Source organism: Battus philenor, unplaced genomic scaffold (assembly GCF_028537555.1).
Source record: "Battus philenor isolate CCGP_79_NKW_IND1 unplaced genomic scaffold, ilBatPhil1.0.hap1 SCAF_19, whole genome shotgun sequence".
NCBI lineage: Eukaryota > Metazoa > Arthropoda > Insecta > Lepidoptera > Papilionidae > Battus > Battus philenor.
In genome coordinates, this window is record NW_027181681.1 from 6,746,779 (window position 1) to 6,758,402 (window position 11,624).

At 32.9% G+C, this 11,624-nt stretch overlaps 1 protein-coding gene across 4 annotated transcripts; it reads left to right on the forward strand.

Annotated features, from left to right (window-relative positions):
- The first annotated feature begins 5,460 nt into the window (after nucleotides 1-5,460).
- LOC137921443 (carboxypeptidase B-like) lies at nucleotides 5,461-11,182 on the forward strand. Of its 4 annotated transcripts, none has more exons than XM_068764203.1 (9): nucleotides 5,461-5,612; nucleotides 6,611-6,638; nucleotides 7,257-7,307; nucleotides 7,420-7,473; nucleotides 7,577-7,631; nucleotides 7,867-8,211; nucleotides 8,960-9,205; nucleotides 9,895-10,083; nucleotides 10,775-11,182. In XM_068764203.1, the coding sequence occupies exons 1-9, from the start codon at nucleotides 5,543-5,545 to the stop codon at nucleotides 10,964-10,966; spliced, it is 1,230 nt and encodes a 409-aa protein (XP_068620304.1). In that variant the 5' UTR covers nucleotides 5,461-5,542; the 3' UTR covers nucleotides 10,967-11,182. The 4 variants fall into 4 exon arrangements, with proteins under 4 accessions (XP_068620304.1, XP_068620308.1, XP_068620305.1 ...); XM_068764207.1 differs by having other exon boundaries at nucleotides 7,577-7,641; nucleotides 8,126-8,211; nucleotides 10,775-11,181; XM_068764204.1 differs by lacking the exon at nucleotides 5,461-5,612 and adding an exon at nucleotides 5,621-5,987 and having other exon boundaries at nucleotides 10,775-11,181.
- Nucleotides 11,183-11,624: the final 442 nt, after the last annotated feature.

Here is an 11,624-nt window from a genome sequence, read left to right on the forward strand (position 1 = left end):
ATCAGAAATTAGAACAGCAACAGATATCGGCCCTAGAGTGGCAAGACTGAAAATAGAATGCAAGTCACGTTGCTATAAAACAAGATTTCTGGTGAAAACTACTAGGATGGAAAATAAGGGACGCAAAGGAGCCACGACAGAAGCCATATTTGGCAGAACCTTGACTTTCACTGCCCAAAATATTGGAAAGTAGAGTGAAATAAATAATATTTATTTCACACTATTTTGCGCCGAATAATATGTTTTATGATGTGATTAGGCGATTTATTGATTTATTGTGTGCTTGTATAATGAATTTGGAATGTGTCCCAATTAAATTTTTACTCTTATCACAATATACTGAAATTTGATATTTTAAAGTATATTTAATTTTGTGATATAGGTATATTTGGTAAAGTAACGGAGACGGGTATGCGGCAGCCGCTCGGGGCGCATCAGTATCTACATTTCACCTCATCATTCCATCTACCCAAGCAATCAGTCCGAGTGCACATGCCACGTTCGTATGTAAATGGGACCGGAGCAACTGAGTTTTCTAATGTAATTGACAGCTAAAATGGAATTGTTTCGACCACACTCGCAATCTATGGACACTTTATTGCAGGGCCAGACCCTACAGTTTAACAGGCACGCGAGGGTTCATTCTGTTAAAATTTATTCAAATAATCCAGTTGACGATTTTGATAACGTCATTTGCTATAACCATTAAGAAATTTTATGTTACTATTCAAGTTGTTTACAAATATCACTTTGATATTAATCTTCGCACCTATGATACCGCCGTGGATGAAACTGAAAAGTCATTACAGTGCTACTCGTGGAATAAGTCACCACGAAGACATGACTGACATGTTTGACAACGACGGACACAAGATACTTTGCCCTCTGGAGGGAAGTACAGGTTTATGTGGGATTCCTACCCATTAAAATCCCCTCAGTGGTCGTCGTCGGTACCTTTGGGGGGGCCGCCGGATCTCCTACGGAACTCGCAGCTGCCTCTCAGTATTGTACCCAGATACATCCCGAGCGGAAGCTGTGCCTCCTCCGGCATTCTCGCCGTGCCGCAGCAACACGAGGTCACTTCATGTTGCCGCTTTTCTCGGGTCCGCATTGAATGAACAATGGAGGCCCCCACCCTTGACGAATCTAATGCTCTTTTGGTTGCCACTTAAGACAGGCAGGGAATATCTCCTCTTCTAGAGAACCCGGGCTAAAAGATTATGTTTCTTTTACCTACGTAATCTGGGCACGGTATGTTTAGTTAATCATTATGATTTCAGATGTATTAGGTCCACTGCTGAATATAGGCGTCCCTTTAACAATTCTAAGACAACATCCTTTAACAATTTTTCTATACTGCGCTGCGTTTGCTAGTCCATGGTCTCATTTTAGAACTTTAACTAGGTCGTTTGTCTACCCTGTAGGCGAATGTACTACGCTGCGATTGCCTAGCTTCCTTTCCAGAACCTTAAGGCACCAGCAGCTGTCTGTTCTGCGCATTATGTAGCCTGCCCTGCGCAACTGCGAGTTTGTAAACATAGCTCAAAATGAGAGATTACATTTTTATTTTAGAGAAACAAACAAGGAGTATAAAATACATAAAAAGTATAAACAAAAATATAAAATACGGTTAAAGACATCCTAGAAATTTATTCTTATGTTCTTAATAGTATAATTTTAAGACCGCATTGACTTATGTTAATTTACGCCTGGTCTTCTGGAAAATACATTTACAGTGTGCTTATAGTTTGAGGTAGATAAAAGAGTGGATCGGTGCTTAGTTTCTAAGGACTGTCGCTTGTCCTCTCGAGATATAGAACCATTTCATCGTATTAGCAGATTGGATTGCCGTCAGCCGTGCTATAAAATCGGGAGCGTGGAACGCTTCCCGTCACTTCATTGAACACCCCTTTATGGTTTTCACTTTTGCTTTTTATTTTAAAACGCAACACGATTCTCGGTTTATTAAAAAATTAACTTTACACTCATGCATGACGTTTGAGGGGTTTGGTCACTACGTATTTTCTCAAATTATTATTACATCAAACTTCGTATTTATTTATTATATGTACACGATAAATACAAGAAATTAAAATAAACTTTTAACGGCTAAATTTTGTTTTCATAAAATTGACAAACCCTTCATGGATCTGGGTGTACGCATACATAATAAAGTTCCACATCTTTTAAATTTAAAATTAAAAGTATATTATTAAATAAACTTTTCTACGGTATAATAGTGATTTTTAACGAAATGCGTGGAACTTGGTAAGGTTGACTTGTTGTTACAGAATTGATATTATAAATGAACATCAAACATTATTAAAATTTCATTTAAAAAAAGGGATTGTTGAGTTTCTCGCCGAATCTTCACATCAGATCAGCATTCAGAATCGGAGCTTACTACTCGTAATGTTAAAATAATTAACGATTTAAATGTGTATGTAAATGCCTACTCGAATAAAGCTACTCTGAATTAGATTTACACATGAAACTAAAATTTTATTAAACAGTAGTAAGAAAGAAAAGATTAAGAAGTGCACTCAACCGTGACCATATAAATTGTTCCGCTGTGAGAAATTTTTTGAATTATCAACGGATGTAATGTTCTGCAGTTTATGGGAAAAATTTGCGTAATTAAATCGTTGTGTAACGTGATTGGACACGCTTTTATACGTTTAATATCGTAACCCTTGTTAATGTCAATGAATTGTGTGCACGCTGCAACAAAATATTATTATTTTTTGAAGTAAAATCCTAATATAATTATTGCTCGAGACAGCTTAGATTGCCGTAGGCGAATTGATAAAGCGATATTAGGTTTAGGTCAACTTTTTTATGTATTATATTACTAAATTTTTCGTTATAAATTTAAAACTTTTATGAAATGCTTTAACAACTGTTCATTGAAAGCCCGTAGTATTTCGTGACCGCTCCGTGTCGCTACGGTTTAGCACCTTGTAAATCTTAGCGTAAAAAATACAATGTTGCTCCTTCGGGATACTAAAATCTACGGAATAATTTATTTGATAAGTTATTATGAAATATATAGAACTTTAAAATTTAAGCATAATTCACTTACATACTTTATGCACATTGATATGTTGATACAAAATCATATTTAAAAAAAAAAAAATTATAAAAAATTGAAAGAAAACAAATTTGTTTCGTAATGTTACCAGTACAGATGCTTCATGATTATATTCACTAGCTGCACTAGGGATCACAGAGGCGATTCATAGACGAAAGATAGTGATCGGCATAGTCCAGCGGATTAATTAAAGTAGGTGTGGGGAGGTAATATAGTACATAGTGGCTGCTGAGGTGTAAAGGCTCTGGGGTGGAGAGTTCAGACGGTGAGGGTGTGAACTGCTACAATCTCAAAATGGTAAACGCACAATGGCATTGATGGGGTTAGAGTGAACAGACTTTCTTAAGGTCGTTGTAAGACGGTGCTATTTTGAATTTTTTCATTAATCTATGAGAGGCCTATGCCCTACAGTTTTTTTACGTTCTATTAAACTTTATTTTGTATCTGCAAAGTTGGTGTTATTAAAAAGTTAAGCTTTAAAATAAGCGATGTCCATTAACCTAATTTGTAAGCAAAAAGCATGCGATCCTTTTTACTTACAGTTTAAAATATAACAGGATAATATATTGTTGATTTATATAAAGGAGCAGCTTTAAAACTGTCAAAGATTTACACAGATTTGATGAATTTTGTTTATAAAACAGTTTTTTATCTGTTTTCTTTTTATGACAGTCTTTATAGAGTCCTAATCAACATCTTCATTTCGGCCATAGAACATCCGCTTGTGTACGTTAGCCTCCCCAGTTCAGTTAGAGTTCCAATAGAACTGTTTGGATGCCTCCAGCGTCTTCCGAAGATTTTAACAAGATCATTAGTTCATCTTGTGGGTGGGTGGGTATACATCCTTCGCTGCGTTCGTCAATCCGTGATCTCTACTGCTGAAGGCACCAGCCGCCATCTGTTCTGCGCGCTTTATATTTAGCTATAATTTTATATTTTGTGTTGTCGTTATTCTACGAGGCTATTTAATTTAAAGCACAGTTCTACAGCTTGAAGGTTCGATTTACAACTCGCCCCCCTGGATGAAGATTGAGGCGGGAGCACTAACAGTTTTTTTGTGTAGGTGTAAATCGTAAGGCGCATTTACGAGGTTCTAACTTATCGGTACAAAAGACAAAAGTCGGCGGAATGGAAATACATTTAAAATACTATTACAAGGTAAAGAAGGAATTGCCTTTGTATAATTATACTCTTGTTCTTCCTTCTCTTCTTTTCATGCTAGCTTTATTAGTTAAACCATACGAACTCCGTCGTTGTACGAGAATCTTTCTTGTTTTTTTTTTAACATACTTTTGTGTTATTGAAATAACAATGTTATTGCAGATTCATAGTCATCTTTGTTTATATTCATCATCATATCAGCCGATAGACGTCCACTGCAAGGCCTACCTCATAGTTCGCTACGATGCTAGTCCTGCGCATCTAGCATATGCCAATAGCCGTCATAGGCTCCTTTTTATGTGTTTTTTTTCGCTTGTGTATGTTTTTTCGGACTCTCAGTGCTGCCCAAATGGCGTCAAGCTGACATTAATTATTAATATTTGTGCCAACTTGAAAATTCAATCCACCGGTCAACACGCCATGCTTAAACGCTTGATATAATGTCTGCTCCAACTAATATTTTTTTATTACAAGTAACATCGTAGGTTCTTTCGGTGGCATTTGTTAGGGAAGTTATATGAGTTATTACAGGTTTCGACAAAATTTATTAACAGAAAATGTTTTAATCTTTTTCATGCCTTAGACCCCATCGCACCGCTCAGCCCGGTGCCATAACAGCCATGAACGGTAAAACAACACTTTTAAGGGGATCGTGAAATTTTTAATGTGCACACGGTCAAGATTTAAGGGCGCGGTCAACGTGGATGGGTCATTTTAGTTATAGCTATTTGTTCGTTAAGTACTTCTTATGATTTCTGCTCATGATACTGGCAATTTTTTTAAAGCAACGAAATCTTTTACCGGATGGTAAGTGACAGTTAGAGTAAATATTAATACATTAAACTAAAAAAAAAAAATATTTGTTAAGATTAAATAAGATGTTTCATAAAATATTTATGTCTCTTTATCGCATTTCTACATATTTTTAATTTTCCCGATGTTTCAAATATTTTACATTATATATTTGTTTCAAGAAGAGAATATATAACGTAATTAAATTGTTTTGAATTAACGAAATAGTTTTGTTGTTTCTATAAACAAAAGAACTTTGTTGTCGATTTTCCTCCACAAATATAATACGAAATATATGTTATACATGTTTTATAACGCATAAATATGCGAAATGCGATTTTATGTTCACGATAGGAAGAAATTTTATTTAAGTGAAATTGAATAAAGGAATAAATCGTAGTTATTGAAATATCGATTTTTAGTAACATGCAATCTTTTGAGAATACGATTTAGTATATTTTCTAAAAAAAATCTTTAAATATTGTTTTCCTTTGAAAAATGTCGCGATACTATGCTTGTCGTCATTTCCTTCTAATTTTATTTAATATAATATTTATAACCATTGCAGGTATAACATGGTAACAACTTAATTAATGCTTAACTTTAAAAGCGTTTTGGTGGATTGTTTAGTGGCAATGGTGTTGAGAGAGAGAGCAATAGACTGAGCTATGCTCCGAGTTTTAATGCGAAATGAGGAGTTTCAGAGAGGAATGAAGATCACCAACATAGTTCGAAGAATTGTCCTTTTAAAGTTGCAGTAGGTGGGGCATCTAGTGAGACGCGTGCAACCGACGACAGTCGGGGTCGAAAGGTTTTCGAGTGGCGAATAATAGCCGGTAGACGCGGCGTGAGTAGGCCTCATACTGGTCGCAGGAAACCACTGGATGCGAGCAGTGCAAGACTGGTCATCGTGGCGGCCTTTGACGGAAACCTATGCTTTGTAGTGAGCATCTATCGGCTGAATGATGATGATAGTTATGAATGGTGTTTAGTTCTGATACATTTATAAGTACCATATTTATTTTATTATTAAGAATAAGTACATTACTAATACCTTTTACGAATTCGATTTTCAATAATGTCTATAATTTATATTATTCAGTGAATTTTCAGTTGCTTACGTAATTTAACTCAATATGCATCAACAAAATATTTCGTATCGACAAATTTTTGGACAAAAACTAAAAGCTTGTTCATAAATTGCGAAAGTTACAGTAGTGTGCCAAACAGATTTACAATGGCGCAAGAAACGAGTTGATAACACGTTAATACGTTAAATTTTCTAGCGTTAGTGTGATATAACGAAAATATGATACTTGATATTTCTTACGCAAATTGTCAACAAAATTATAAATAGACTAAAAGGAAGAGGTTTTGTTGTATTTATATATTTTTACAAGAAATATTTGGGGCGCCTTAACATCTAATGGAAAATATTTTACACACATATTATAATTGGAAGCGACATTAAAAAGGAAAAAAAGATAACACGAGTATTAAAACCGTAACGCGTCTTTGCGTGCTGCTATCATTTAATATTTTATTTTATCTTTATACACTTTCCAGCAGACGCTTTGGGTCCAATTGAATATTGGTGAGTTTTATTTATAAAGTTTTTTTCAATAAATACTTAATTATATATTATTAATACTTCCAAATTAAAATATATATATAAAAATAGAGTCAGTCACCTCTTAAAAATGCGGGTTTATTTTAAATTTTGTATTCAAAAAGTTGGTAAATATTTTATAGTTCATAGTGTATGCATTTATAATAAAGATTTGATAGAAATGTTATACCTTTCTTATCTTAATTTCTATTTTAAAATTAATTGCATATTATAAAATGTATCTTATTGTAGCACTCCCAAGTTTTAATTTAACGAAATGAGTGAAACTTGGTGTCGACAAACCAAGTTCACACTTCGGTCAATTTCACATACGTAAAATATTGGTAAAATTTCATTTAAAAAGAGCATCTGTTTTTTAAGTTTCAAGCATGGTTTTAACTCTTCCTCCTAATTTACTCGCGAATGTCTGTCTCCACTCATTTTTTAAAATGGTAAAAATAATTGACGATTTTAAACTAAGATATTTTGAATTTTAACTAAAATAGTATATATTTTATTAATTATTTTACAATATAATACCCTACAACACTACTTTAATTTGTTATTACATAAACGTAATTAATTCGTAACAAAAATTTTTAGGGGTGGTGTTAATTTAAGGAGAACTATTGCCGAGCTGCCTCAACAAGAAAAGTTAATATCAAATCTAAGTATAAGTTTTTAATTAAAGCTCAGAAAACTAAATCAAACAAAAATTTAATTTGTACATTACAAATAATACATATGTTGTTCATTTTACTTTAAGGTCCGAGCAATCATTAAATATCCACCCAAGAAGCGTACGTCAAACTACAGACCCGTTAGTATGTTTGTATTTTACTAAGGCGGTAACGCTTTAAATAAATTTTTACTTTTGCATAAAAAATTACATTTTGATAACTTGTTATTGTTCCGTTTTGCAGGGAAAAGACGAACCATGAAACCGATGATGAGATATATCATCTCGACCCTTACAACGTTAATATTGGTCAAATATTTACATTTAATTTCAAAAGAATTTTCACTTTTTTATGACTTATTTTCTGACAAAACTTTTCATTGATTAGACGCGTTGAGCTCCAAAACAAGAATGAATCTCCTCACACGCAAGAAATATTTTAGTTTTTCGTTGAACTCGAGTAACATTTAATTGACGATGAATTAAATTAATATAATAAAAATTAAGGTTTGTATTACCTTTTATGTATTCCAGATATACAGACAATTAACAAAGATAGGAAAACTATTGCCTAACGCCAATGTAACCGTAGAAGTTATTGGTAAAACAGTGGAATACAATGATATAGTACTACTTAAAATAACTGAGCGTCCAAAAGGGCGGTTCAGGTCGCACACTGAAGGGAAGTACGCAGAAGATGTATACGAAAAGAAAATTATTTTCATCGTGCACGGTCTCAGCATAAAAGGCTTCGATCAAATTCCTTGTCTTTCAACGGTACAATATTTTGCAGCTCTTCTCCAATATTATTTGGATCATCTTAATAAGTTCGATATATTTTTAATCCCAATGGCTAATCCCGATGGACTAAATTATCCGGTGAGTATTTAATTAATATGTATGTTCTATTGGGTGAGCTTAATGCTAAGCGCACTGATTATGGCATCACTTCGTATACGCCAGGCCAAGATAGATTAATAATGCCCTGGTTAGATCGGGTGCAAGAAATTATTAATAATGTAAAAGTGGTAAAGTGTAAATAAGTAGTGGTAAAAATGAAGTAAATAATGAAACGGAACATGGTATCTGTGTAAGCTATGTCAAAAGATAACAATTTTAATCATACTAATAAAATTGTAAAAAGGTTTAGTTTTTTCTTGTATGTTAATTTCATTCAATTTACCAATTACATTATAATACAGTATAATTTGAGAAGTGATAATATTTAAGATTATATAAATTAATTACATCAAAAAATGTGTAGATTTTTAGTAACAATTGTAGGAATATCAGTATAAATGCCGGTGTAAATGGTAAGGATTGAAAAAAAAAACACATACGCTTCATATGAGGAAAAAAGGAATTCTAAACCACAGTAAAATTTAGAAAATAATCTTGAGAAAGAACTTAGTAGAGAGCTAAGAACTAACAAGATATCAGTTTTTTTTATATAAAATGTAGGATAATATACATAATATGTAAGTCATATCATACGACAATCAAAAGTGCAAGTCCAACAACCGCGTAGTTGTAAGCATACAAATGTTACTGGCAAATTGGTTTAGTTTTTAATTGTGCTCTTTATATCAACGTTAATTACATTAAATTATACTCTTAATCATTGTAGCTAAAGTTTTGGAATAAAAATACGTCTCCGCAAAAAGCATGTCCCGGAGTGGCGCTTGACCGCAACTTCGACGTCGCGTGGAATTTCACGCGCCTTTCAAGTTCCTGTAGCCAACAATATCCAGGTTTCGTCCCTTTCTCTGAAGCAGAAACGCAGGCCATACGCGGTATTTTTCACTACTATCACCATAAAATAATCGCGTACATAAACGTGCACGCGGGAGGTTACGACGAAAAGACTTTTAAGGTATGTCAAATAAATTTTTCATCACCCTGTATATTTAAGTTTGGATATATTTTGTTCGGTGTATTGATAATAAGCGAATAAAATTAATTTTGTCAACTTTTCTAAGTCTGTTTAGAAGTTTATTATACTTTACAATTAAGTAGCTTACTAAAAGATGGTTTGTTTATTAATATATGTACTTACATTGCCGGTGAAAGTCGTGTGTTAGATTTCGCAAATAGCATGGTTTTTCTCGTTGTCATTGTCATTTTGAAAGGTTACGTGTATATAATGCACAAGATGTAACAGCTATAAATAGTTGAGTGTATAATTGCTTTGTTAGCGAATAATATATCAGTGGTTTCAATAATTAAAGTGTAAACCTTTTTAAATTACAGATTACTACATATTAAAATTAAATATTATAAATTTATCTGCTTTATGGATGCATGAGGCACGGTAGCGGGACAGATGGAAGGGTTTAGGAGATGTCTGCGCCAAAGAGACGATTACCACATAGTAATAGAAATGGAGGCTATTTGTATTTTATTAATTTATCTGTATCTACAGACTTTGTACTGTCATTGGTCAAAGTCATTGGTCAGTTGCATTCTAATTGAAAAACTTAATGCAATAGGTGTAAAAGTTTTCTCGACTCGTAAAATTTTTAAAATAAACAAAGCTTTAATGTAAGTTCTTAAATTATTCAGGGTGACGCGGTTTTATATCCAAGGGGTTATACTGACCTTCAAGAGGACGACGACGTATATCTTGACCTGAAGGGAGAAATTGACGAAGCAATGCGAAATGCGAGCTTTCGTGTTATGTCGGTGACAGTTGACACGCTTCACAGTTGGTACGGGATGGTCAGTGGTACAAGTGTTGACTACGCGGCATTGGTAATTACTTTATTATTTAACTTTATTTGTAAACTACGAACTGTAGGCTATGAGACAAGTGCATAGTGACAGGAATCGGTTGATTTCGACTTTACTGTATTATCACATTATACCGTTTATATTTAGTTAATTGCCAATGATAGAAAACGGTGCGATAAGTTTATGTTACAATGTTAAATGTTACGACCTATTAAATCAATGCTGTTTGAAATTCTATTAACATCCCTTTATTTTACTATTTCCACTGGAAAAATAATAGGTCAATTGTCCTAAATCAAAATCATAATTTTGTTTTTGTCTCTGGATTTTTTTTGTTTGAAATGCATGTTGTCATAATCATTATCACCGTTTCAACGATCGAACAACAACGGTCGAACGTTCACTGCTTGATCTCTCCCATAGAATTCCATTATAACAGTTTGTAAGCGGCCTGCATCTAGCGTCTTCTGACCAATTTAATTAGGTCTCTATCTAATCTATGTCCACCCATTTTGCGGGTAGACGACATAACTGACTTGTCACTTCAACCTAACTATGTATATTTTGTTCATTTATTAATTCCCTGTTATAATTCCTTATTTTTATTTATCCATTTTTATCCTTTAATATCTATAATTTACTTACATTTCAAAAAGTGCGTAGTGCGTACCATTAGTGTAATTAATGTTAATAGTATTGTTTACTATAACAGGTTTATGGGATTCCGTTCGCGTTAGAATTCGTAATGCAGCCTTATTCTAAAACATTCAATTTTGAAACTTTCCAAGAAGACATAGCTTACGACACTTTAAGCACAATTTGGAGCAGGATTATCAAAGCAGTTTTCAATTATATTTTTAAAAGTTTGCACCAAACTGACAGGCGACGGTATAAGAAAATGTAAAATAAACATTTAAAGAAATTATAAAGTATTTTTGCTCTAATATTTTCTATGATTTCCTTATGAGTTTTAATAATTTATAAATAAAAATAAGTAAATAATCAAGGTAAATTAAAAGGTTCTAAAAATATTTGTTTTGAGATTTACTTTATTGTATTTCCATAAGTAAAAATTATACAGTGACTGAAGATTCTTTGATGTCATTAAAACGATAAGCTCTGTTTAAAGTATTATGGGATTAATAAATGTTATACTGTAATAAAATAATTACATGTATTACTGAAATGGCAATAATTGTTTTATTTTAAACAAATGCATTTAAGAAATAGTTTTATTTTAAAACAGTAGGTGATTAGAGTAGCGTAAGCCCACAATGTTTGGTCCAACATCCAGCATTTTTATTAAATACAGCCTTAAACATAAACAGCGTTTGATAATGACTTTACTAAGAGTAAATATTAATATTTTTTTTTGGTCAATGTGCTCTATGAAATATTAAACATAGACAGCTCTGCTTTTAAAAAAATATTGTAAACATTTAAACATAAGCTTGAAAAATTCCGGATTTCCACTTCCAGAGCAATAACTGATTCGAAGGTATAGGATTTAACAGTTGTCAATAATTTTTTTGGTTATTCGACACTTTTAGAAAATTGTTTTC